The sequence below is a fragment of the Lissotriton vulgaris genome, chromosome 7 (assembly GCF_964263255.1).
Source record: "Lissotriton vulgaris chromosome 7, aLisVul1.2, whole genome shotgun sequence".
NCBI lineage: Eukaryota > Metazoa > Chordata > Amphibia > Caudata > Salamandridae > Lissotriton > Lissotriton vulgaris.
Genome location: NC_141695.1, coordinates 806,502,850 through 806,527,740, shown reverse-complemented (window position 1 = coordinate 806,527,740; position 24,891 = coordinate 806,502,850). Strand labels below are relative to the sequence as shown.

Below are 24,891 nucleotides of genomic sequence, written 5' to 3'. Positions count from 1 at the left end.
GCCATCAATTTTTTCAACTTAACAACTTTCAATGCTTTTATTGTGTTCAAGGAGTGTTCCCCTGCATCATAGTTGACATTACTTCAGTTTCAGCACTCTGTGATAGCTAGCCTTGTTGTGGAACAGGTAAGTGTTCCTAGATTTGGAGTGGTAGAGGGTGTGGCTCAATTGAAAGATTATAATGTTATAATATATCTAGAGATATGAATTGATTACAACAAAGGAGTGTGGTACTTAACCTTGAGTAGTGGCGAATTTAAGAATAGGAAACAGAAAGTAACATACATATTATTTCTTCCACAGAGGCCCCCGAAGAAGGGACGCTGGTCCCGAAATGCATCGGGCCAACAAACTCAGCAATCGTCGATCATTTGTTACAAATGTACTATAATGTTTTGATTATGAGTTTCATGTATTGAAAGACATCATGCTAAGTTAGCAATAAGAATGTACTGATATATAATTTAAAGTAATTCACGTGAAACAAAATCTCAGAATAAATATGAGAATCGAGAACAAAGATTGAATTAGAAGAATTATTGAAGAGGGGGAAACAACGTAAACACTAGCTGTGCGCCTGGTATGGTTGTGATATTGTTACCACTAACCAATCCCCAACAGTATCAATTGAAAGATCGCCACTTTCCTGATTACATTCCTCCCACATCTACAAAAGACTTTCCCACTAGGAGATGTAGAATCTGTTGGTGAAGAGGTTTGCGGTAGGGGAATCGTCTTTTCTGCCCTGGGTGTCCTAACCCTGGGCTGTGTGTGCCTGCTTGTTATAGAGCTTACCACACACGAAATAATTTGAGAGTATCCATTAGTGGTAAAAATTAACTGCCTTGTCTGTATTGTTTAAAATTTGTATTCTGTTTTAAGGTTGGCATTGGTGCAATGTATTTAGTTTTAGATTTTGTGTTTGTAGATTTGTATCTATTTGCAATTTGTTTGTGTTTGTTTTGTAAAAAAAATTCAAAAGGTGATGGCGGTGTGTGCAGGCTGGCGCTTGGCTGGCGGTGTGCATGGATTGGTGCTTGGCTGGCGGTGTGCGTGGATTGGTGCTTGGCTGGCGGTGTGCGTGGAGTGGCGCCTGGCTGGCGGTATGCGTGGAGTGGCGCCTGGCTGGCGGTATGCGTGGAGTGGCGCCTGGCTGGCGGTATGCGTGGAGTGGCACCTGGCTGGCGGTATGCGTGGAGTGGCGCCTGGCTGGCAGCGTGCGAGGAGTGGCGCCTGGCTGGAAGCGTGCGTGGAGTGGCGCCTGGCTGGAAGCGTGCGTGGAGTGGCGCTTGGCTGACTATGTGCATGGCCTGGTGCTTGGATGGTGGTGTGGGTGGACTGGCGCTCGGCTGGCAGTGTGTGAGTAGTTACTGTCTGTTGGTCACTACACACACTGCTAGCTGAGCGCCACTCAACGCAGTTCATCACTTTGTGTAGTTGCTGTGTCAGGAATGTGGGCGTGTGAAAGTGATGGGCCCTTGAATGGCGCGGTCTGCTGGTGTGAGTGTTGTAATAAGATGGGCCTGCGGATGGCGGTGTGAATGTTCTGTATGCGTCACACGTATGAAAGGTGTATGAATGGCCTATAAAGAGGTTGGTGCCTTGACGTGGCTTGAAAGCTCACAAGCTGTGAGTCAATGGTTCAGTTTCTCGTCCTTATTAACAGTGCATTTCATTTTTGTGAAATGACTTGCTAATACAATTGTATGTACTGAATCATCACTCACTCTCGTGCCAAATCCAACAAGTATGTGTGTGCTTGAGTATTAGATGGCTGTGCAGTAATATTGGTCTATTTTCTCTTTCTGAAGCAGGGTGTGCCTTGTCCCTTTTTGTGAATGTTGTAACGTGTTACTTTTGTGCCTGGTGTTGTGAATGGTCTTGTGTGTATCAGGTATGAAAGGTGCGTGAATGGCCGGTAAAACGGTTGGTGCCTTGTCGTGGCTTTACAGCTCACAAGTTGCGAGTCATTGGTTCAGGCTTTATGCATTTATTCATGGACAGAGCATTTCATTTGTGTGAAATCTCTTGTTAATAAAATTTTATGTACTGAACCATCACTCGCCCTCGTGCCAAATCCAACCAGTATGTGTGTTTGTTTGAGGAATAGATAGCGGTGCTGGAATGAGTCTCTCTGTCAAGGTGGACATTCCATCTAAGAATAACCTACTAAATGTAGATATTATTAACCCATGGGAGTATATGGTGATGTCTGTCTTGTGAATTTAAAGTTATTTTTTTATCCACAATGTCCTGCAACCTTGAAAATGTCTGTCCCAATTTTCCTGCAATATTGTGCCAAAAATATCACGCTGTAGAACTGAACACATAATTAAGTCAAAACAATTTGATTTTGCAAGGGAGCTCACCTGGGTTTTTGGTCTCGGGCTCGACCGCCATCTAGGGAAACTTAAAAAACCCACACATTTCTGGAAATTAGACACCCGGGGGCTTCCAAGGAGATATGGCTTGCATGGATTCCCCCAATGTTCCCTTACCCAGAATCCCTTGCAAACCTCAATTTTAGCTGAAATAAAATCATTTTTTTCACACATTTTTGTGTGGGAAAGTGTGGCATCACCGAACTCTCACAAATTTCCTACCACCCAGCGTTCCCCCTGGTATCCCGATAAAAATGGTGCCTCACTTGTGTGGGAAGCCCAAGTACCTGCGACAGGCAAGGGCCCAAAACATTTTTTGATAGGCAATGTCAATGTTGCCTCAAAATGTTCCAGAACTTTTCTCCACATAAATGTGTGGAAAATGTGTTTTTTTATCTTTTAGGTTTGCAAGGGTTTCTGAGTAACCGAACCTGGTGGGAGGCAGTCAAGTCACCCCATCCTGGATTCCCCTGGGTGTCTAGTTTACAAAAATGTATAGGTTTGCTAGGTTTCCCTAGGTGCCGGCAAAATGTGAAAATGTGGTGTGTTCACGTTGGGTTTTGAGCCCTTTCCCGTCGTGGACACTATGCCTACCCACACAAGTGAGGTACCATTTTTATCGGGAGACTTAGGGGAATTCAGATTTGTAAAGCAACTGTTATTACCTATTGAGTTTTCATGCATTTCTGCCTTCCAAATGAAAGACAGTGTAAAAAAAGTCATTTTGAAAAATGACCAACAATTCTCATGCTAGTATGAGTATTCCCAATTTTGAGAATGTGCAAATATGTACTATTTCTAAACTATTTAATTTGTACCCATTTCAGAAATACATAGGTGTCTTTCATACCGATTTTTCCATGTATACATTTTCCCAGAATAATTGCTCTATACCCAGTACATAATAAAATACCATTGCAAGTTGCTGCTCAGTTTTTGGCTCTGGGTTAGTCGGGTTCTTGGTGAACCTACAAGTCCTATATATCCCCACAACCAGGAAGGTCCAGCGGATGTAACGGTATATTGCTTTCAAAGAGCTGTCAGAATTACAAGAAGTTACAGGTGAAAACGTTGACACAAAAGGCTGGTTTTTTCAACTAATTTTCAATTTTTCCATTATTAAACTGTTAGTTTCTATAAAGAAACCTTGATGGATCTACACAAATGACCCCTTTCTGAATTCAGTCTACTTTTCTAAAATGTATAGCTTTCCAGGATCCATTATTGCTTTCATATTCATTTTTACCATTAACTGGAAGGAGGTTGAAAGCATTAAAAATAGCAAAAATAGGCTATGTCCCAGAAAAATGCCAAATCTGTGTGAAAAATGTTGGTTCTCTGACAAAAGGCTGTCATTCCCTAAAAGCTGGGAAAATGGGGATTACAGCCCCACATTTCATTTGCAGCCCGTTTTTACAATTTTTCTGAAAAAAAAACAAATTTTACAGTATTTTGCCTAATTTCTGGGAACCCTCCAAGGGAATCCACAAACCCGGGGTACCTTTAGAATCCCCATGATGTTGGAAGAAAAGGACGCAAAATTGGCGTGGATACCTTATGTGGTCAAAAGGTTGCAGGGGCCTAAGCGCGCACTACCCCAAATATCCAAAAAAGGCTTTGCACAGGAGGGGAAAAGGCCTTGCAGCAAAGGGGCTAACATAGGTAGACTCCGAGTTGCCCTATGTGTCGAACCTAGTGTGTCAAAGTTTTTTTATTAAACTATTCGTATAATGTAACCCCTAGGTAAGTTGCAGCGCTTGAAATCAGCCCTTGATAAGCTATATTATCATCTGGATGGGATGGCTATGCAGGATACAAATCTGGATCATTATACATGGGCGGATCAATATTTTAGTCATCTTGTGGATCTACTGGTAAACGACTATTGTCATAGTCATCATCATTATCATCATCATCATCATCTCCTCCTCCTCCTCCTCTTATATCAGGCTGTGTATGAGGAGACCCCCGAGGTGGTATGCGTAGAGGATCGGAGCCTGTCAATTGAGGTAGTGGTGAGGTAGTGGTGAAGATGGTGGAGGGCATTGAGGATTAGGGTGAATAGGACTTTTAGCCATGTCCTTTTTAGGGCTCGGCCTACGCCCACGAAGGGGGCGGAGCTTCGAGATCCTAATGTTAAAGAAAAAAAAAAAGGATATCTAAGGCTCTGGCCAGACACATTCCTTACATTCCTTAGTGTTTTATGGCATGTGCCTAGTGATTCGTCTTCGCTGTGCTGTCTATTTAGTAGCCTTGACGTGATAGGCTATATTTACTTTTCGTCCGTCATTGATGTTAGTTTCATGGCATATTCTGTTCGTGAACGAGCACAGCAGAGGGATTAATCTTAATTTGGAGCTGTCAGAGTGCCCGTGTAATGCAATCCAGATGATGCGTGCGCTTTCACAGCGGTGAGCGTGTTCAATGTAAAATGACGAGAGGCAGCAGGCGAGGCTCACAGAAGATGACTCATACATGCTCGGCCACACTGTAGTTCTTGTGTTTCCTGAATACTCTCATTTCCAAAAGGCGTCATTTCCTTCTTTTCCTCGCACGCTGCGCTGCACTATTTTTGTCTGTGGTTTAAAAAACGGGGTTTAAAGGCGTTTTATTATAAAACATTTGGATTCTGGTTCTGTAAGCTTTGTTTTCCGAATTTTAATAAGTGCTGACATGCAGACTACTGGTTGAATAAATGATGAGGGTTAAAAGTGACCTTCGTGACACGTGCTGTCGAGCCTGACTCGCAGAGTTAACATGCAGTCATCATTATTGTAAAGTTTGTGGAAAAAACGTGAATATGCAATAATCATGGAAAACAGCCTTCCCGCGGTTACAATGGGAATTCATAAATGTGTTGTGTGTCTCACGTAATGCCAATGGCTATTTCATTAGGAAAAATTAGACTCATTGATACATGCACCACCACCAGCAGTACTACCAGTACTACAGCCATCAGTACTACCACTACCACCACCAGTACTAACAGTACCACGACCACCAGTACTACCACTAACACCACCACCAGTACTACCAGTACCACCACTACCAGTACCACCACTACCAGTACCACCACCACCAGTACTACCACTACCACTACCAGTACTACCACTACCACTACCAGTACTACCATTACCATTACCACTACCACCACCACCAGTACTACCACCACCCCCAGTAATACCAGTACTACAGCCACCAGTACTACAACTACCACCACCACCAGTACTAACAGTACCACGACCACCAATACTACCACTACCAGTACTACCAATACCAGTACCACTACCACCACCAGTACTACCACCACCAGTACCACCATCACCAGTACCACCACCACCAGTACTACCACTACCAGTACTACGGGCAGCAGTACCACCACCACTAGCACTACCACTACTGGTACCACCACCAGTACTACCACTACCAGTACCACCACCAGCACCAGTACCACCACCACCAGTACTAACACTACCAGTACCACCAACACCCCCAGTACTACCAGTACTACAGCCACCAGTACTACAACTACCACCACCAGCAGTACTAACAGTACCACGACCACCAGTACTACAACTACCACCACCAGCAGTACTAACAGTACCACGACCACCAGTACTACCACTACCACCAATACCAGTACCACTACCACCACCAGTACTACCACCACCAGTATCACCACCACCAGTACTACAACTACCAGTACTACCACTACCAGTACTACGGGCAGAAGTACCACCACCACTAGCACTACCGGTACCACCACCAGTACCACCACCACCACCACCACCAGTACCACCACCACCAGTACCACCACTACCAGTACCACCACTACCAGTACCACCACTACCAGTACCACCAGTACCAGTACCACCACTACCAGTACCACCAGTACCACCACTACCAGTACTACCACCAACAGTACTACCACCAACAGTACTACCACTACCAGTAACACCACCTCCAGTACTACCACTACTACCAGTACCACCAGTAACAACACCACCAGTACTACCAGTACCACCACTACCAGTACTACCACTACCAGTACCACCAACACCCCCAGTACTACCAGTACTACAGCCACCAGTACTACAACTACCACCACCACCAGTACTAACAGTACCACGACCACCAGTACTACCACTACCAGTACTACCAATACCAGTACCACTACCACCACCAGTACTACCACCACCAGTAACACCACCACCAGTACTACCACTACTACGGGCAGCAGTACTACCACCACTAGCACTACCACTACCAGTACCACCACCAGTACCACCACCACCACCAGTACCACCACCAGCACCAGTACCACCACCAGCACCAGTACCACCACCAGCACCAGTACCACCACCACCAGTACCACCACCACCAGTACCACCAACAGTACTACCACTACCAGTAACACCACCTCCAGTACTACCACTACTACCAGTACCACCACCACCAGTACTACCAGTAACACCACCACCAGTACTACCACTACCAGTAACACCACCTCCAGTACTACCACTACTACCAGTACCACCACCACCAGTACTACCAGTAACACCACCACCAGTACTACCACTACCAGTACCACCACCACCACCAGTACTACCACCATCCGTACTACCATTTCCACCACCACCAGTACTACCACTACTACAGCCACCAGTACTACCACTACTACAGCCACCAGTACTACCACTACCACCACCACTACTACCACTACCAGTACCACCAACACCCCCAGTACTACCAGTACTACAGCCACCAGTACTACAACTACCGCCCCCAGCAGTACTAACAGTACCACGACCACCAGTACTACCACTACCAGTACTACCAATACCAGTACCACTACCACCACCAGTACTACCACCACCAGTACCACCACCACCAGTATCACCACCACCAGTATCACCACCACCAGTACTACCACTACCAGTACTACCACTACCAGTACAACCACTACCAGTACTACGGGCAGCAGTACCACCACCACTAGCACTACCACTACCGGTACTACCACCAGTACCACCACTACCACTACCAGTACCACCAGTACCACCACTACCAGTACCACCACTACCAGTACCACCACTACCAGTACCACCACTACCAGTACTACCACTACCAGTACCAGTAACACCACCTCCAGTACTACCACTACTACCAGTACCACCACCAGTACTACCAGTAACACCACCACCAGTACTACCACTACCAGTACCACCACCAGCACCAGTACCACCACCACCAGTACTACCACTACCAGTACCACCAACACCCCCAGTACTACCAGTACTACAGCCACCAGTACTACAACTACCACCACCACCAGTACTAACAGTACCACGACCACCAGTACTACCACTACCAGTACTACCAATACCAGTACCACTACCACCACCAGTACTACCACCACCAGTATCACCACCACCAGTATCACCACCACCAGTATCACCACCACCAGTACTACCACTACCAGTACTACGGGCAGCAGTACCACCACCACTAGCACTACCACTACCAGTACTACCACCACCAGTACCACCACCACCAGTACCACCACCACCAGTACCACCACCACCAGTACCACCACCACCAGTACCACCACCACCAGTACCACCACCACCAGTACCACCACCACCAGTACCACCACCACCAGTACCACCACCACCAGTACCACCACCACCAGTACCACCACCACCAGTACCACCACCACCAGTACCACCACCTCCAGTACCACCACCTCCAGTACCACCACCTCCAGTACCACCACCTCCAGTACTACCACCACTACCAGTACCACCACTACCAGTACTACCACCAACAGTACTACCACTACCAGTAACACCACCAACAGTACTACCACTACCAGTAACACCACCACCAGTACTACCACTACCAGTACCACCAGTACTACCACTACCAGTACCACCAGTACTACCACTACCAGTACCACCACCACCACCGCCAGTACTTTCAGTACTACCATCATCAGTACTACCATTTCCACCACCACCAGTACTACCACTACTACAGCCACCAGTACTACCACTACTACAGCCACCAGTACTACCACTACCACCACCACCAGTACTACCACTACCACCAGTAATACCAGTACTACCACCATCAATACTACCACTACTACAGCCACCAGTACTACCACTACTACAGCCACCAGTACTACCACCACCAGTACCACCACCACCAGTACTACCACCACCAGTACTACCACCACCAGTACTACCACCACCAGTACTACCACCACCAGTACTACCATTACCAGTACTACCATTACCAGTACTACCATTACCAGTACTAGCAGTACCACAACCACCACCACTACTACCAGTACTACCACCATCAGTACTACCAGCACTAACACCACCAGATTAGTGAGTAGAGTAGGGAGTAGAGTAGTGAGTGCAGAGTAGTGAGTGCAGAGTAGTGAGTGCAGAGTAGTGAGTGCAGAGTAGTGAGTGCAGAGTAGTGAGTGCAGAGTAGTGAGTGCAGAGTAGTGAGTGCAGAGTAGTGAGTGCAGAGTAGTGAGTAGAGTAGTGAGTGCAGATTAGTGAGTGTAGATTAGTGAGTAGTGAGTGTAGAGTAGTGAGTGTAGAGTAGTGAGTGTAGAGTAGTGAGTGTAGAGTAGTGAGTAGAGTAGTGAGTAGTGAGTAGAGTAGTGAGTAGAGTAGTGAGTAGAGTAGTGAGTAGAGTAGTGAGTAGAGTAGTGAGTAGAGTAGTGAGTAGAGTAGTGAGTAGAGTAGAGTAGTGAGTAGAGTAGTGAGTAGAGTAGTGAGTAGAGTAGTGAGTAGAGTAGTGAGTAGAGTAGTGAGTAGTGAGTAGAGTAGTGAGTAGAGTAGTGAGTAGAGTAGTGAGTGCAGAGTAGTGCGTGCAGAGTAGTGCGTGCAGAGTAGTGCGTGCAGAGTAGTGCGTGCAGAGTAGTGCGTGCAGAGTAGTGCGTGCAGAGTAGTGCGTGCAGAGTAGTGAGTGCAGAGTAGTGAGTGCAGAGTAGTGAGTGCAGAGTAGTGAGTGCAGAGTAGTGAGTGCAGAGTAGTGAGTGCAGAGTAGTGAGTGCAGAGTAGTGAGTGCAGAGTAGTGAGTGCAGAGTAGTGAGTGCAGAGTAGTGAGTGCAGAGTAGTGAGTGCAGAGTAGTGAGTGCAGAGTAGTGAGTGCAGAGTAGTGAGTGCAGAGTAGTAAGTAGTGAGTGGAGTAGTGAGTGGAGTAGTGAGTAGAGTAGTGAGTGGAGTAGTGAGTGGAGTAGTGAGTAGTGAGTAGAGTAGTGAGTAGAGTAGTGAGTAGAGTAGTGAGTGCAGAGTAGTAAGTAGTGAGTGGAGTAGTGAGTGGAGTAGTGAGTAGAGTAGTGAGTAGAGTAGTGAGTAGAGTAGTGAGTAGTGAGTAGAGTAGTGAGTGCAGAGTAGTGAGTAGAGTAGTGAGTGCAGAGTAGTGAGTGAAGAGTAGTGAGTGCAGAGTAGTGAGTGCAGAGTAGTGAGTGCAGAGTAGTGAGTGCAGAGTAGTGAGTGCAGAGTAGTGAGTGCAGAGTAGTGAGTGCAGAGTAGTGAGTGCAGAGTAGTAAGTAGTGAGTAGTGAGTGCAGAGTAGTGAGTAGAGTAGTAAGTAGTGAGTGGAGTAGTGAGTGGAGTAGTGAGTAGTGAGTAGAGTAGTGAGTGGAGTAGTGAGTAGAGTAGTGAGTAGTGAGTAGAGTAGTGAGTAGTGAGTAGAGTAGTGAGTAGTGAGTACAGAGTAGTGAGTAGTGAGTGCAGAGTAGTGAGTAGAGTAGTGAGTAGAGTAGTGAGTAGAGTAGTGAGTAGAGTTGTGAGTAGAGTTGTGAGTAGAGTAGTGACTAGAGTAGTGAGTAGAGTAGTGAGTAGTGAGTAGAGTAGTGAGTAGAGTAGTGAGTAGAGTAGTGAGCTACCACTACCACCACCACCAGTACTACCACTACCACCACTACCACCATCAATACTACCACTATTACAGCCACCAGTACTACCACTACTACAGCCACCAGTACTACCACTACTACAGCCACCAGTACTACCACTACTACAGCCACCAGTACTACCACTACTACAGCCACCAGTACTACCACTACTACAGCCACCAGTACTACCACTACTACAGCCACCAGTACTACCACCACCACCAGTACTACCAGTAACACCACCACCAGTACTACCACTACCAGTACTACCACTACCAGTACTACCACTGCCAGTACTACCACTACCAGTACTACCATTACCACAACCACCACCACTACTACCAGTACTACCACCATCAGTACTACCAGCACTAACACCACCGGACTAGTGAGTAGAGTAGTGAGTGCAGAGTAGTGAGTGCAAAGTAGTGAGTGCAAAGTAGTGAGTAGAGTAGTGAGTGCAAAGTAGTGAGTGCAGAGTAGTGAGTAGAGTAGTGAGTAGAGTAGTGAGTAGAGTAGTGAGTAGAGTAGTGAGTAGAGTAGTGAGTAGAGTAGTGAGTAGAGTAGTGAGTGCAGAGTAGTGAGTAGAGTAGTGAGTGCAGAGTAGTAAGTAGTGAGTAGTGAGTGCAGAGTAGTGAGTAGAGTAGTAAGTAGTGAGTAGAGTAGTGAGTAGTGAGTAGAGTAGTGAGTAGTGAGTAGAGTAGTGTGGAGTAGTGAGTAGTGAGTAGTGAGTAGAGTAGTGAGTGCAGAGTAGTGAGTAGAGTAGTGAGTGCAGAGTAGTGAGTGCAGAGTAGTGAGTGCAGAGTAGTGAGAGCAGAGTAGTGAGAGCAGAGTAGTGAGAGCAGAGTAGTGAGTAGTGAGTGCAGAGTAGTGACTAGAGTAGAGTAGGGAGTGCAGAGTAGTAAGTAGTGAGTAGTGAGTGCAGAGTAGTGAGTAGAGTGGTAAGTAGTGAGTGGAGTAGTGAGTAGAGTAGTGAGTAGTGAGTAGAGTAGTGAGTAGTGAGTAGAGTAGTGAGTAGTGAGTAGTGAGTAGAGTAGTGAGTAGTGAGTAGAGTAGTGAGTAGTGAGTGCAGAGTAGTGAGTAGTGAGTGCAGAGTAGTGAGTGCAGAGTAGTGAGTGCAGAGTAGTGAGTGCAGAGTAGTGAGTGCAGAGTAGTGAGTGCAGAGTAGTGAGTGCAGAGTAGTGAGTGCAGAGTAGTGAGTGCAGAGTAGTGAGTAGAGTAGTAAGTAGTGAGTGGAGTAGTGAGTAGAGTAGTGAGTAGTGAGTAGAGTAGTGAGTAGTGAGTAGAGTAGTGAGTAGTGAGTAGAGTAGTGAGTGAGTAGTGAGTAGAGTAGTGAGTAGTGAGTAGAGTAGTGAGTAGTGAGTGCAGAGTAGTGAGTAGAGTAGTGAGTTGTGAGTGCAGAGTAGTGAGTGCAGAGTAGTGAGTGCAGAGTAGTGAGTGCAGAGTAGTGAGTGCAGAGTAGTGAGTGCAGAGTAGTGAGTGCAGAGTAGTGAGTGCAGAGTAGTGAGTAGAGTAGTGAGTGCAGAGTAGTGAGTAGAGTAGTGAGTAGAGTAGTGAGTAGAGTAGTGAGTAGAGTAGTGAGTAGAGTAGTGAGTAGTGAGTAGAGTAGTGAGTAGAGTAGTGAGTAGTGAGTAGAGTAGTGAGTAGAGTAGTGAGGTGAGTAGTGAGGTGAGTAGTGAGGTGAGTAGTGAGGTGAGTAGTGAGGTGAGTAGTGAGGTGAGTAGTGAGGTGAGTAGTGAGGTGAGTAGTGAGGTGAGTAGTGAGGTGAGTAGAGTAGTGAGTAGAGTAGTGAGGTGAGTAGTGAGTAGTGAGTAGTGAGTAGAGTAGTGAGTAGTGAGTAGAGTAGTGAGTAGTGAGTAGAGTAGTGAGTAGTGAGTGCAGAGTAGTGAGTGCCGAGTAGTGAGTGCAGAGTAGTGAGTGCAGAGTAGTGAGTGCAGAGTAGTGAGTGCAGAGTAGTGAGTGCAGAGTAGTGAGTGCAGAGTAGTGAGTGCAGAGTAGTGAGTGCAGAGTAGTGAGTGCAGAGTAGTGAGTGCAGAGTAGTGAGTGCAGAGTAGCGAGTAGAGTAGTGAGTGCAGAGTAGCGAGTAGAGTAGCGAGTAGAGTAGCGAGTAGAGTAGCGAGTAGTGAGTAGAGTAGCGAGTAGTGAGTAGAGTAGTGAGTAGTGAGTAGAGTAGTGAGTAGTGAGTAGAGTAGTGAGTAGTGAGTAGTGAGTAGTGAGTAGTGAGTAGTGAGTAGTGAGTAGTGAGTAGAGTAGTGAGTAGAGTAGTGAGTAGTGAGTAGTGAGCTACCACTACCACCACCACCAGTACTACCACTACCACCAGTAATACCAGTACTACCACCATCAATACTACCACTACTACAGCCACCAGTACTACCACTACTACAGCCACCAGTACTACCACTACTACAGCCATCAGTACTACCACCACCACCAGTACTACCAGTACCACCACCACCAGTACTACCACTACTACCACTACCAGTACTACCATTACCAGTACTAGCAGTACCACAACCACCACCACTACCAGTACTACCACCATCAGTACTACCAGCACTAACACCACCAGATTAGTGGGTAGAGTAGTGAGTGCAGAGTAGTGAGTGCAGAGTAGTGAGTGCAGAGTAGTGAGTGCAGAGTAGTGAGTGCAGAGTAGTGAGTAGTGAGTAGAGTAGTAGAGTAGTGAGTAGAGTAGTGAGTAGTGAGTAGAGTAGTGAGTAGAGTAGTGAGTAGAGTAGTGAGTAGAGTAGTGAGTAGAGTAGTGAGTAGTGAGTAGTGAGTAGAGTAGTGAGTAGTGAGTAGTGAGTGCAGAGTAGTGAGTGCAGAGTAGTGAGTAGAGTAGTGAGTAGAGTAGTGAGTAGAGTAGTGAGTAGAGTAGTGAGTAGAGTAGTGAGTAGAGTAGTGAGTAGAGTAGTGAGTAGAGTAGTGAGTAGAGTAGTGAGTAGAGTAGTGAGTAGAGTAGTGAGTAGAGTAGTGAGTAGAGTAGTGAGTAGAGTAGTGAGTAGTGAGTAGTGAGTAGAGTAGTGAGTAGAGTAGAGTAGTGAGTAGTGAGTAGTGAGTAGAGTAGTGAGTGCAGAGTAGTGAGTAGTGAGTAGAGTAGTGAGTAGAGTAGTGAGTAGAGTAGTGAGTAGAGTAGTGAGTAGTGAGTAGTGAGCTACTACTACCACCACCACCAGTACTACCACTACCACCAGTAATACCAGTACTACCACCATCAATACTACCACTACTATAGCCACCACTACTACAGCCACCAGTACTACCACTACTACAGCCACCAGTACTACCACCACCACCAGTACTACCAGTACCACCACCACCACTACCAGTACTACTACTACCAGTACTACCATTACCAGTACTAGCAGTACCACAACCACCACCACTACTACCAGTACTACCACCATCAGTACTACCAGCACTAACACCACCAGATTAGTGAGTAGAGTAGTGCAGAGTAGTGAGTAGAGTAGTGAGTAGAGTAGTGAGTGCAGAGTAGTAAGTAGTGAGTAGTGAGTGCAGAGTAGTGAGTAGAGTAAGAAGTAATGAGTGGAGTAGTGAGTAGTGAGTAGTGAGTAGAGTAGTGAGTAGTGAGTAGTGAGTGCAGAGTAGTGAGTAGAGTAAGAAGTAATGAGTGGAGTAGTGAGTAGTGAGTAGAGTAGTGAGTAGAGTAGTGAGTAGTGAGTAGTGAGTAGTGAGTAGAGTAGTGAGTAGAGTAGTGAGTAGAGTAGTGAGTAGAGTAGTGAGTAGTGAGTAGAGTAGTGAGTAGAGTAGTGAGTAGAGTAGTGAGTAGAGTAGTGAGTAGAGTAGTGAGTAGAGTAGTGAGTAGTGAGTAGAGTAGTGAGTAGTGAGTAGAGTAGTGAGTAGTGAGTAGAGTAGTGAGTAGTGAGTAGAGTAGTGAGTAGTGAGTGCAGAGTAGTGAGTAGAGTAGTGAGTAGTGAGTGCAGAGTAGTGCGTGCAGAGTAGTGCGTGCAGAGTAGTGCGTGCAGAGTAGTGCGTGCAGAGTAGTGAGTGCAGAGTAGTGAGTGCAGAGTAGTGAGTGCAGAGTAGTGAGTGCAGAGTAGTGAGTGCAGAGTAGTAAGTAGTGAGTAGTGAGTGCAGAGTAGTGAGTAGAGTAGTAAGTAGTGAGTAGAGTAGTGAGTAGAGTAGTGAGTAGTGAGTAGAGTAGTGAGTAGAGTAGTGAGTGCAGATTAGTGAGTAGTGAGTGCAGAGTAGTGAGTAGAGTAGTGAGTGCAGAGTAGTAAGTAGTGAGTAGTGAGTGCAGAGTAGTGAGTAGAGTAGTAAGTAGTGAGTAGAGTAGTGAGTAGTGAGTAGAGTAGTGAGTAGTGAGTAGAGTAGTGTGGAGTAGTGAGTAGTGAGTAGAGTAGTGAGTGCAGAGTAGTGAGTGCAGAGTAGTGAGTGCAGAGTAGTGAGTGCAGAGTAGTGAGTGCAGAGTAGTGAGAGCAGAGTAGTGAGAGCAGAGTAGTGAGAGCAGAGTAGTGAGAGCAGAGTAGTGAGAGTAGAGTAGTGAGAGTAGAGTAGTGAGAGTAGAGTAGTGAGTGCAGAGTAGTGAGTGCAGAGTAGTGACTAGAGTAGAGTAGGGAGTGCAGAGTAGTGAGTAGTGAGTAGAGTAGTGAGTAGTGAGTAGAGTAGTGAGTAGTGAGTAGAGTAGTGAGTAGAGTAGTGAGTAGAGTAGTGAGTAGTGAGTAGAGTAGTGAGTAGTGAGTGCAGAGTAGTGAGTAGTGAGTGCAGAGTAGTGAGTGCAGAGTAGTGAGTGCAGAGTAGTGAGTGCAGAGTAGTGAGTGCAGAGTAGTGAGTAGTGAGTGGAGTAGTGAGTAGTGAGTAGAGTAGTGAGTAGAGTAGTGAGTAGAGTAGTGAGTGCAGAGTAGTGAGTAGTGAGTAGAGTAGTGAGTGAGTAGTGAGTAGTGAGTGAGTAGTGAGTAGAGTAGTGAGTAGAGTAGTGAGTAGTGAGTAGAGTAGTGAGTAGAGTAGTGAGTAGAGTAGTGAGTAGAGTAGTGAGTAGTGAGTAGTGAGTAGAGTAGTGAGTAGTGAGTGCAGAGTAGTGAGTGCCGAGTAGTGAGTGCCGAGTAGTGAGTGCAGAGTAGTGAGTGCCGAGTAGTGAGTGCAGAGTAGTGAGTGCAGAGTAGTGAGTGCAGAGTAGTGAGTGCAGAGTAGTGAGTGCAGAGTAGTGAGTGCAGAGTAGTGAGTGCAGAGTAGTGAGTAGAGTAGTGAGTAGAGTAGTGAGTAGAGTAGTGAGTAGAGTAGTGAGTAGAGTAGTGAGTAGAGTAGTGAGTAGAGTAGTGAGTAGAGTAGTGAGTAGAGTAGTGAGTAGTGAGTGAGTAGAGTAGTGAGTAGAGTAGTGAGTAGAGTAGCGAGTAGAGTAGCGAGTAGTGAGTAGAGTAGTGAGCTACCACTACCACCACCACCAGTACTACCACTACCACCAGTAATACCAGTACTACCACCATCAATACTACCACTACTACAGCCACCAGTACTACCACTACTACAGCCACCAGTACTACCAGTACCACCACCACCAGTACTACCACTACCAGTACTACCACTACCAGTACTACCACTACCAGTACTACCATTACCACAACCACCACCACTACTACCAGTACTACCACCATCAGTACTACCAGCACTAACACCACCAGATTAGTGAGTAGAGTAGTGAGTGCAGAGTAGTGAGTGCAGAGTAGTGAGTGCAGAGTAGTGAGTGCAGAGTAGTGAGTGCAGAGTAGTGAGTGCAGAGTAGTGAGTGCAGAGTAGTGAGTGCAGAGTAGTGAGTAGAGTAGTGAGTAGAGTAGTGAGTAGAGTAGTGAGTAGAGTAGTGAGTAGAGTAGTGAGTAGAGTAGTGAGTAGAGTAGTGAGTAGAGTAGTGAGTAGTGAGAGGTGAGTAGAGTAGTGAGTAGTGAGTAGAGTAGTGAGTAGTGAGTAGAGTAGTGAGTAGAGTAGTGAGTAGAGTAGTGAGTAGTGAGTGCAGAGTAGTGAGTAGAGTAGTGAGTAGAGTAGTGAGTAGAGTAGTGAGTAGAGTAGTGAGTAGAGTAGTGAGTGCAAAGTAGTGAGGTGAGTAGTGAGTAGTGAGTAAGTAGTGAGTAGTGAGTAAGTAGTGAGTAGAGTAGTGAGTAGTGAGTGCAGAGTAGTGAGTGCAGAGTAGTGAGTGCAGAGTAGTGAGTGCAGAGTAGTGAGTGCAGAGTAGTGAGTGCAGAGTAGTGAGTGCAGAGTAGTGAGTGCAGAGTAGTGAGTAGTGAGTAGAGTAGTGAGTAGAGTAGTGAGTAGAGTAGTGAGTAGAGTAGTGAGTAGAGTAGAGTAGTGAGTGCAGATTAGTGAGTAGTAAGTAGTGAGTAGAGCAGTGAGTAGAGTAGTGAGTGCAGAGTAGTGAGTGCAGAGTAGTGAGTGCAGAGTAGTGAGTGCAGAGTAGTGAGTGCAGAGTAGTGAGTGCAGAGTAGTGAGTGCAGAGTAGTGAGTGCAGAGTAGTGAGTGCAGAGTAGTGAGTGCAGAGTAGTGAGTGCAGAGTAGTGAGTGCAGAGTAGTGAGTGCAGAGTAGTGAGTAGAGTAGTGAGTGCAGAGTAGTGAGTGCAGAGTAGTGAGTGCAGAGTAGTGAGTGCAGAGTAGTGAGTGCAGAGTAGTGAGTGCAGAGTAGTGAGTGCAGAGTAGTGAGTAGAGTAGTGAGTGCAGAGTAGTGAGTAGTGAGTAGAGTAGTGAGTAGAGTAGTGAGTAGAGTAGTGAGTAGAGTAGTGAGTAGTGAGTAGTGAGCTACTACTACCACCACCACCAGTACTACCACTACCACCAGTAATACCAGTACTACCACCATCAATACTACCACTACTACAGCCACCACTACTACAGCCACCAGTACTACCACTACTACAGCCACCAGTACTACCACCACCACCAGTACTACCAGTACCACCACCACCACTACCAGTACTACTACTACCAGTACTACCATTACCAGTACTAGCAGTACCACAACCACCACCACTACCAGTACTACCACCATCAGTACTACCAGCACTAACACCACCAGATTAGTGAGTAGTGAGTGCAGAGTAGTGAGTGCAGAGTAGTGAGTAGAGTAGTGAGTGCAGAGTAGTGAGTGCAGAGTAGTGAGTGCAGAGTAGTGAGTGCAGAGTAGTGAGTGCAGAGTAGTGAGTGCAGAGTAGTGAGTGCAGAGTAGTGAGTAGAGTAGTGAGTAGAGTAGTGAGTAGAGTAGTGAGTAGAGTAGTGAGTAGTGAGTGCAGAGTAGTGAGTGCAGAGTAGTGAGTGCAGAGTAGTGAGTGCAGAGTAGTGAGTAGAGTAGTGAGTGCAGAGTAGTGAGTAGAGTAGTGAGTGCAGAGTAGTGAGTAGTGAGTAGTGAGTAGAGTAGTGAGTAGTGAGTAGTGAGTAGAGTAGCGAGTAGAGTAGCGAGTAGAGTAGCGAGTAGAGTAGCGAGTAGAGTAGTGAGTAGAGTAGTGAGTAGAGTAGTGAGTAGAGTAGTGAGTGCAGAGTAGTGAGTAGTGAGTAGTGAGTAGTGAGTAGTGAGTAGTGAGTAGTGAGTAGTGAGTAGTGAGTAGTGAGTAGAGTAGTGAGTAGAGTAGTGAGTAGAGTAGTGAGTGCAGAGTAGTGTGAGTAGAGTAGTGTAGAGTAGTGAGTAGAGTAGTGAGTAGAGTAGTGAGTAGAGTAGTGAGTAGAGTAGTGAGTAGAGTAGTGAGTAGGACATCACAGGCAGCAGCTGTGCAAGCTTCTTACACTCACAAGGAGACCACAGGCAGCTGAGGTGCAATCTTCTCCCACTCACAAGAACGACATCACAGGCAGCAGCAGTGCAAGCTTCTTACACTCACAAGGAGACCACAGGCAGCAGAGGTGCAAGCTTCTGACACTCACAAGAAGGACATCACAGGCAGTAACGGTGCAATATTCTCACACTCACAAGGAGATCACTGGCAGTACACATCACATGAACACACTCCATAACGCATAGCAACAATACATTGGCATTTACAATGCCATTAGCTCAAACTCAAATAAATCCGAGCCCGATTGCATTTCTAATGCTTGTTCTTCTTGAGAGGAATCTTATAACCAGTGTCCTCTGAACTGATTTTCCTTTTGTAAGGTGTTTTTTTCCGAAATATGTCCAGTATCTGGACGGATGTTGATTTTCTTCTGCTTAGGGTCTAATTTCTCTTTCATTAGGTCTAGGATCGGTTCCGGAAGCTTCGGTAGGCTCTTTCAATTCCGGTGCCAAAGGTTTCGGTTCCAACTGAGCTGATCTTTTTTGTCTTTTGGAGCAGAAGGTTTCAGTTCCGAACTGGCCTCGTCTTTCGGAGCAGAAGGTTTCTTTTCTGAAGATGGTTTGTCTCGACTCTATCCTGCGTCAGAAGGCTTGACTGTTTGTATCGGTGCCAGGCCCGAGGGTGAGGAGTCAGAAACATCGTCTCGATGTCGACCATGGCCCAAAGGCAGAGGTGGTTCCGAAGCCTTATGTTTGGTCAAAGAGAGTTTGTGGGGTAAAGGGGCTTTTGCACTCACGGAGCCCTGTCCAGTTGGCAAATTTCTGGACTCCAACTCAATTTCTAGCTCGGAATCAAATTCTGGGATAGAGAAGTCTGCTTCCTCTACTGGACGTTCGTGACTGGGAAATACTTCTTCCAACAATAACAACTTGCAAACACCCGGACCCAACTCTAGATGGCAGAAGTATGCAAAGCATGTGTTTCTACAGCACACATGCCTCAAACATTTCTTTACTCTGAACTGGATTGCAACCTCTCGCGCCTAGCCAACCTCCCTTACAGTATGCACATGCTCCAAGAAACTCACTGCAACTACTCAGGTTATCCAAACTTTATTTTTCCATTTTCCCCTTCCTATTATTATCAGTGTGCCCCTACCTGCTCCAGTGGGAAATCTTACAAACATATATGAAAATACACTAAGTGATGGCTGGAGCACATTGATAGGCAGCACAAGGCGTACGGGTACATTAATAGGATGAGGGACTTCCACAGCCATGAGTCCAGGACCTATAACCTGCCAAAATGCATGGACAGAATCACACAGGTGGCAATCTGCTTACAGTGCACTGTAAACTGCACACTGTTACGATCTTTGCATCATTTCATGCTGTGCAGCATTAGTTGGAAAACACCTATGTGGCATGAGTGAATAATGGTGCACTAGTGCTATATACAAAGCAAAAATTACCAACAATGTGGACTGGTCAAGGATAAAAAAAATTTATCATGACTTTGATTTAGAGAATAATGTGCTCAACAGTAAAAAGAATGTCAGTCCACTAGTGAAGATGTCAACGTTTGATCCCATAAAGTAATTATCCTTGGGTCTTCATTAGGCAAAAGGAGCATGACCGATGCAATAGCCTGAATCAAAACCTTCTTTAACTGAAGGTCCCCTAATGTCAGGATACTGATCAAATCCGCTACTGCGATCACGTAGTATCACAAAGAGTAACTCAATCTCCCCCAGACAAAGTCAATTGTGTCCAAACATTCCATATTAATTCAAAGTGAAGTTTGAGACCGATGCTGATGAAATTTTGTAAGTCAAGGTAGTTATTGCTCAATAATTCCTTTGAGGTAACCGTTGTTGTTTCATATGACTAGTTGTCAAAGTTCATAGGAAAACAGGGTTGCCCCTTAATATACGGTCACAGAAAATGACTAACACCTAAAACCCTCAAACAATGAAAAAAAAATGGAGTTAAGCTAAGGAGTCACATTTGGATCACATACTAAAGTGACTAGTGGAATCTAGCAACAGTGAAAGGATCTGCTTTTATGAGTGGATTTTCCCTGAATCAAATGATTAAGCATCAACATTATGTCCACACTATTGTAAATAAGACAGAAATTTTATACATGTTCATTCAAAGCAGGCTTCTCGCTAGAGCCGTAAAGACCAGAGTTAGCTACTTCGGGCAGGAGGAATATCCTCTCGCTTAAAGACGGACATGACAGAAAAGAATTTCACAGGGATATGAATAAAGCACTCACTTGGTGTAACCGTTAAGACATGCTTTCTGCATTGCATCAATGGTGTAGCGGAGAAATTCATGTGCATCTTCCTGGCTGCCAAAACGGAAGTGACGGGCAATTTCTACAACAGATAATTTAAGAGATCAGCACCTTAGCAAGTTTTAAGAAAGAACATCCACAGTGGCAGCTGGGGCAGACCACTAAACATCTTTCAACATGTTCAAAATGAGGTGCAAATATATATTACATAGACTTTTATTTTATGTATGCAACTGCACACAACGCTAAACAGAATGACAAATCCAGAACGCTAATAAATTGTCAAAACATTCCCAACCCACTAAAACCCTAAGAAAATAAGTCTCCAAGGAGTGTTTTGATGAGGACACACATTTAAGCTGCAAGAGATATCAAGTAATACATACCTCTGGAGTAAGGCCCCCTTCATAGCCTTGCCCATTAATCCAGGACTATTAAGAGGTTGCCTGATACAATAGTTATAAAGGTTTCACAACATCTAAAAAATTAACAAATACATTTACTAGTGCCCTCATTCCAGCACTTCCACAACACAGTTTTCCCTATAAGGACTGGTAAAGACCACAACCACTAAAGCAGACATGCTGTAATGTTGAGAACCTTAGAAACTCACCACAGCAGGTCTAAGTGCTCTGAATTAGAAATGTTATTGATTCAATGGTTAACAGAAAATGACTAGTATACCATTGTCGCACTGCAGTTTAACCAAAAAAAGCACACCAGCCAAACAAGGAAACCCACACTCATGAAGTCAATGTTGCTTCAAAAACGAATCAGTTATGAAGGGAGTAGAGGCCCGGGGGTCAGATTACCAGTATTACTAGGGACAGAATACTCAGTCCACGAAGTCCCACAAATTGTGTTGCTGCAGCCTGCTAATTATAAAGGGACTAATGTACAAGAAGAGCAGCAACAAATATTGACTTGAGAGGGCTGAAATCTTTAGGGGCCTATATCTAAAGACAGACTCGCATTGGTCAAATTATTCTGGTGATTGGGACAAAGACTGGAATCAATGGCTTCATCAGTTTAACTGGAAATTGGAATCAAGGGCTAGGATTTGGCAGATATTAAAAGTAGGGAACCCATGAACTGCACAGAAAATAAACATGGGTCAAAGGGTTTGAGCAGCAGATGGACCTTCAACCAACAGAACTGGACTCAGATTCTGGAAGGGCTGAGGAAGGGAACAAAGGTGAACTGCCTCCTGGTCATTCTGGGACTGGGAGTGATGGAGACAGAGGAATGTGCTGAGCTAAGTTCACCAGTCCATGAAAAAACAAACGAAGCAATTATACCACACGGACAATGCTCTCATTCAGTCCTGGTTTCTCCTGGTCAGCTGTCCTGAAGGGGGTCATGTGGCTCGAGGTCAAAATTAGCCTGTGAACTGGGTCTGGTCATGTTTTTTTTGGTCCTTTTTTTCACTTCATGTCTCAATGAATGAACAAACAGACTACCAAGAAAAACAGGGCATGAGTGATTACATCACTATGCGTATACACCTTTGTAAAATGGCATTTAAATATCCCAAAAGAAATCCCCAAGGATCTGCCATCAATATATATGGCAAATGAGAAAGTGTTGTGATGGGGGGAACTTAGAATCCATGAAGGAATCAAGCCCTTGAATGTTATGTTAAAACACAGATGAACGCAAATCCCCTACGTAAGCCTAAGGGGATAGTCTTTCCTTCCTCTCTAAAGTTGAGAGTTCTGTTGCAACACATCCGACAGGGCATGCACTGGAGAACAATATCTTCAATGAGGTCTAGTCAGGATTCAGAAAAGGGTGCAACTCGGAAACTGCTTTACTCAAGGTAGTTGGTGCCCTTCTCAACTGGACTATGTTAATTATTTTTCTCTGAAATGTAAATGCTGCAATCAATACAGTGAAACATTCTACACTCATTACGTCCCACAAGTAAAGCATGTGTATCTAACTGTTGTGTTTGAATGTCTTGCCTCTAACTTTATTATAGCAACAGATACTTTTTTCTAGTTCTGTTGCTTCCCCTCACGAGCTCCCACATGGCTCCGTTCTTGCCGCTACATTTTTGTTTTTTAATTCGTACTATGAACCATACTTAAAAGATCTGGGATCCTATATCTTCAGCATGCAGATGATACATGTCAGTCTTGATTTCCTCTTCCATTAATGAATATTTCACTCAAACTTTAAAATGTACTGCTGTTTGGAAATTTGCGAACCAATTAAAATGTAATCATACAAAAACTGATTTTCTCCTGATCGGATCTTTTCATTTACCTTACCAGTTCAATCCAGTACTGTTTCCCTTCGTGTCCATTACTGCACTAAATCTTGAAGTGCACTCTTGGAAAATATTCAAACTTCAGACACAAGGGGGCGTGGCTAGCAGCCGATCATGGCGGCAGCATAGCTGTGAGGCTCCGAGGGTGAGGCGGCTTCCCCACTAAAATCCGTACAATAATCCGAACTTTTGTAGCCTCAGACAGGAAGAACCTAGGTCCAGGACTGAGCGGAGTCCAACCGGCGAAAATCTGGTTAAAATCGCAAGCCGTGACACGACGCAAAGGGCTCCGACTGAAGTGGGCCTAAAACGAGTGAAACACCGAGCACCAGTACCCCTTGAGGCCGGGCGGAAGTGCAGGAGACGCGGCAGAGGGACGTCGGAAGTCCGCGCTGGCGGAGAACTCTCGCTACACCTTGGCGGGGGCGAAGGCAGGACTGCGGAGCGGCCCGGGACTGGCCTGGGAGAGGCGTTCCTGGCGACATAACAGAGGGGCAGCGATAAACGGGCACCACCGGAAGGCACCATGGCAGGCAGAGGCACGAAAAATAACCCATCGCAATCCAGATTGGAAAAATTCACCTACGACAAGCACTCCCCCTCTCAAGCAGAACCTCGTACGTCCACGGGTAAGACTACGGAGGGTGAGGGGCCCAAGAAAGCGACGCTTGAAGACGTAATGAGAGCGCTGGCACAGGTTCAAGCGACTGTGGGGTCCACGGAGGTCACCCTACTGCGTGCGGACTTCCACAAAATGGGCGAGAGTGAAGCAGGTCGAGGTGGTCACAAAATCCTTAGTGGAGGACGTATCGGAACTACAAATAGCGATGGAGCGTGTTGAGGCCGAGAATAGGGCACTAAGGGGGAAGCTGGACGATCAGGAAGGGCGCTGGAGAAGGATCAACGTCAGGATTATTGGGGTTCCGGAATCGGAAGGCACCCGCACCATGGACCTTTATGTGGAAGAACTGATCAAGACGCAACTCAAACCGAAGGGGCTCTCGCAATTCTTCTCCGTGGAACGAGCACATAGAGTCCCCGGAGGGAAGCCCAAACCTGGTGCCCCTCCGAGACCAATATTGGCGAATCTCATTAACTTTCGTGATCGGGAGGCCATCCTGCAAGCGGCGAGGGTGGGCGCACCGATACAAATTCAAAACTCCACACTCGCCTTCTTCCCGGATTACACTGCAGAGGTCTCACGTCGGAGGAGGACTTTCTTTGAAGTTAAGGAGCTGAGAGCAAAGGAACTGTCGTATTCTATGCTGTTTCCGGCAAGACTAAGAGTGGTGGCAGACAATAAAGTCTGGTTTTTTGACACGCCGGACGCGGCCCTAGACTGGAGGGATGGAGACAAGTAGGGTTGCCCTGCTGCTCCAACAGGACTAACCAGAGCCAACGAGGAGACAGCCAAGCGGGGGTTGCGGACATCTGGCAGAGGCGGCACGGCCCGGTCGCCTGCACAGGCACACTTTGAAGCAGTAGTAGGTGTGGAGTCGTGAGTTCCCGGCACACGACAGGGTGATACCTCAAAGAGACTTAAATGGTGGGATCGAGCTTGGACACTGACCCGGGAGACACCGAAGAGGGCAGGGGAGCCGCCTGCTCCGGGGGACACTTCACCCCAGCAAGCAAGTACACTGTTCATGGGATGGGTGAAGCACTCTGCTAAGTTGGGGGGGCGGGCAGTTCCGGGTCCGTTGAGCAGGGAGGCAGGGAGGGGGGTGGCACGGGGGTGGTTTTGTTGTTATGCAGGTACTGCAGGTTAGGGCTAGACACACAGGCACACACTCAAGGCAGGTTTCTGGGACGGACGATACACTCAGATGCTGGGATGCAGTGGGCACCTAGACGGTTACGATAGCGAACGTGCACGGCTCCCAATCCAACCCTCCTGAGGGGGAGGTACCGAGGTCAACAGTTGCCCCCCTTCACATTATGACCTGGAATGTACGGGGGCTGGGGTACAAAATCAAGAGAGGATTAGTACTGCACGCAGTGAAGCGGAAGGGCCCCGCCTTAGTACTCCTGCAGGAAACACACCTCACTGGGGGGGGGGCTTCCAAAGCGCTGGACAGAAGGGGCTACGCAATGGCGGTGCAGTCAGACTTCACCTCAGGCTCCAGTGGGATAGGTATCCTAGTTAAGAAATGATTCCCATTCATCATATTGAGTACAAAAACCGACAAACAGGGCTGTTTCGCTGCGATCCAGGGGCAGTGGGAGGGGAAGCTCCTGAACGTTGTCTCAGTATATGACCCTCCGGCACTTCACTCCGTCACACTACCAGCATTGGGTG

General features: G+C 46.3%; 1 protein-coding gene across 2 annotated transcripts in view; it reads right to left on the bottom strand.

Moving 5' to 3' along the window:
- The window catches only part of USP36 (ubiquitin specific peptidase 36), a 726,079-nt gene that overhangs the window by 536,908 nt on the left and 164,280 nt on the right, over positions 1-24,891 (bottom strand). For both annotated transcript variants that reach the window (XM_086931077.1, XM_086931078.1), the window contains exon 6: positions 20,300-20,402. In XM_086931077.1, coding sequence (XP_086787203.1) covers positions 20,300-20,402 — 103 coding nt within the window. The remainder of the gene's footprint in view (positions 1-20,299; positions 20,403-24,891) is intronic.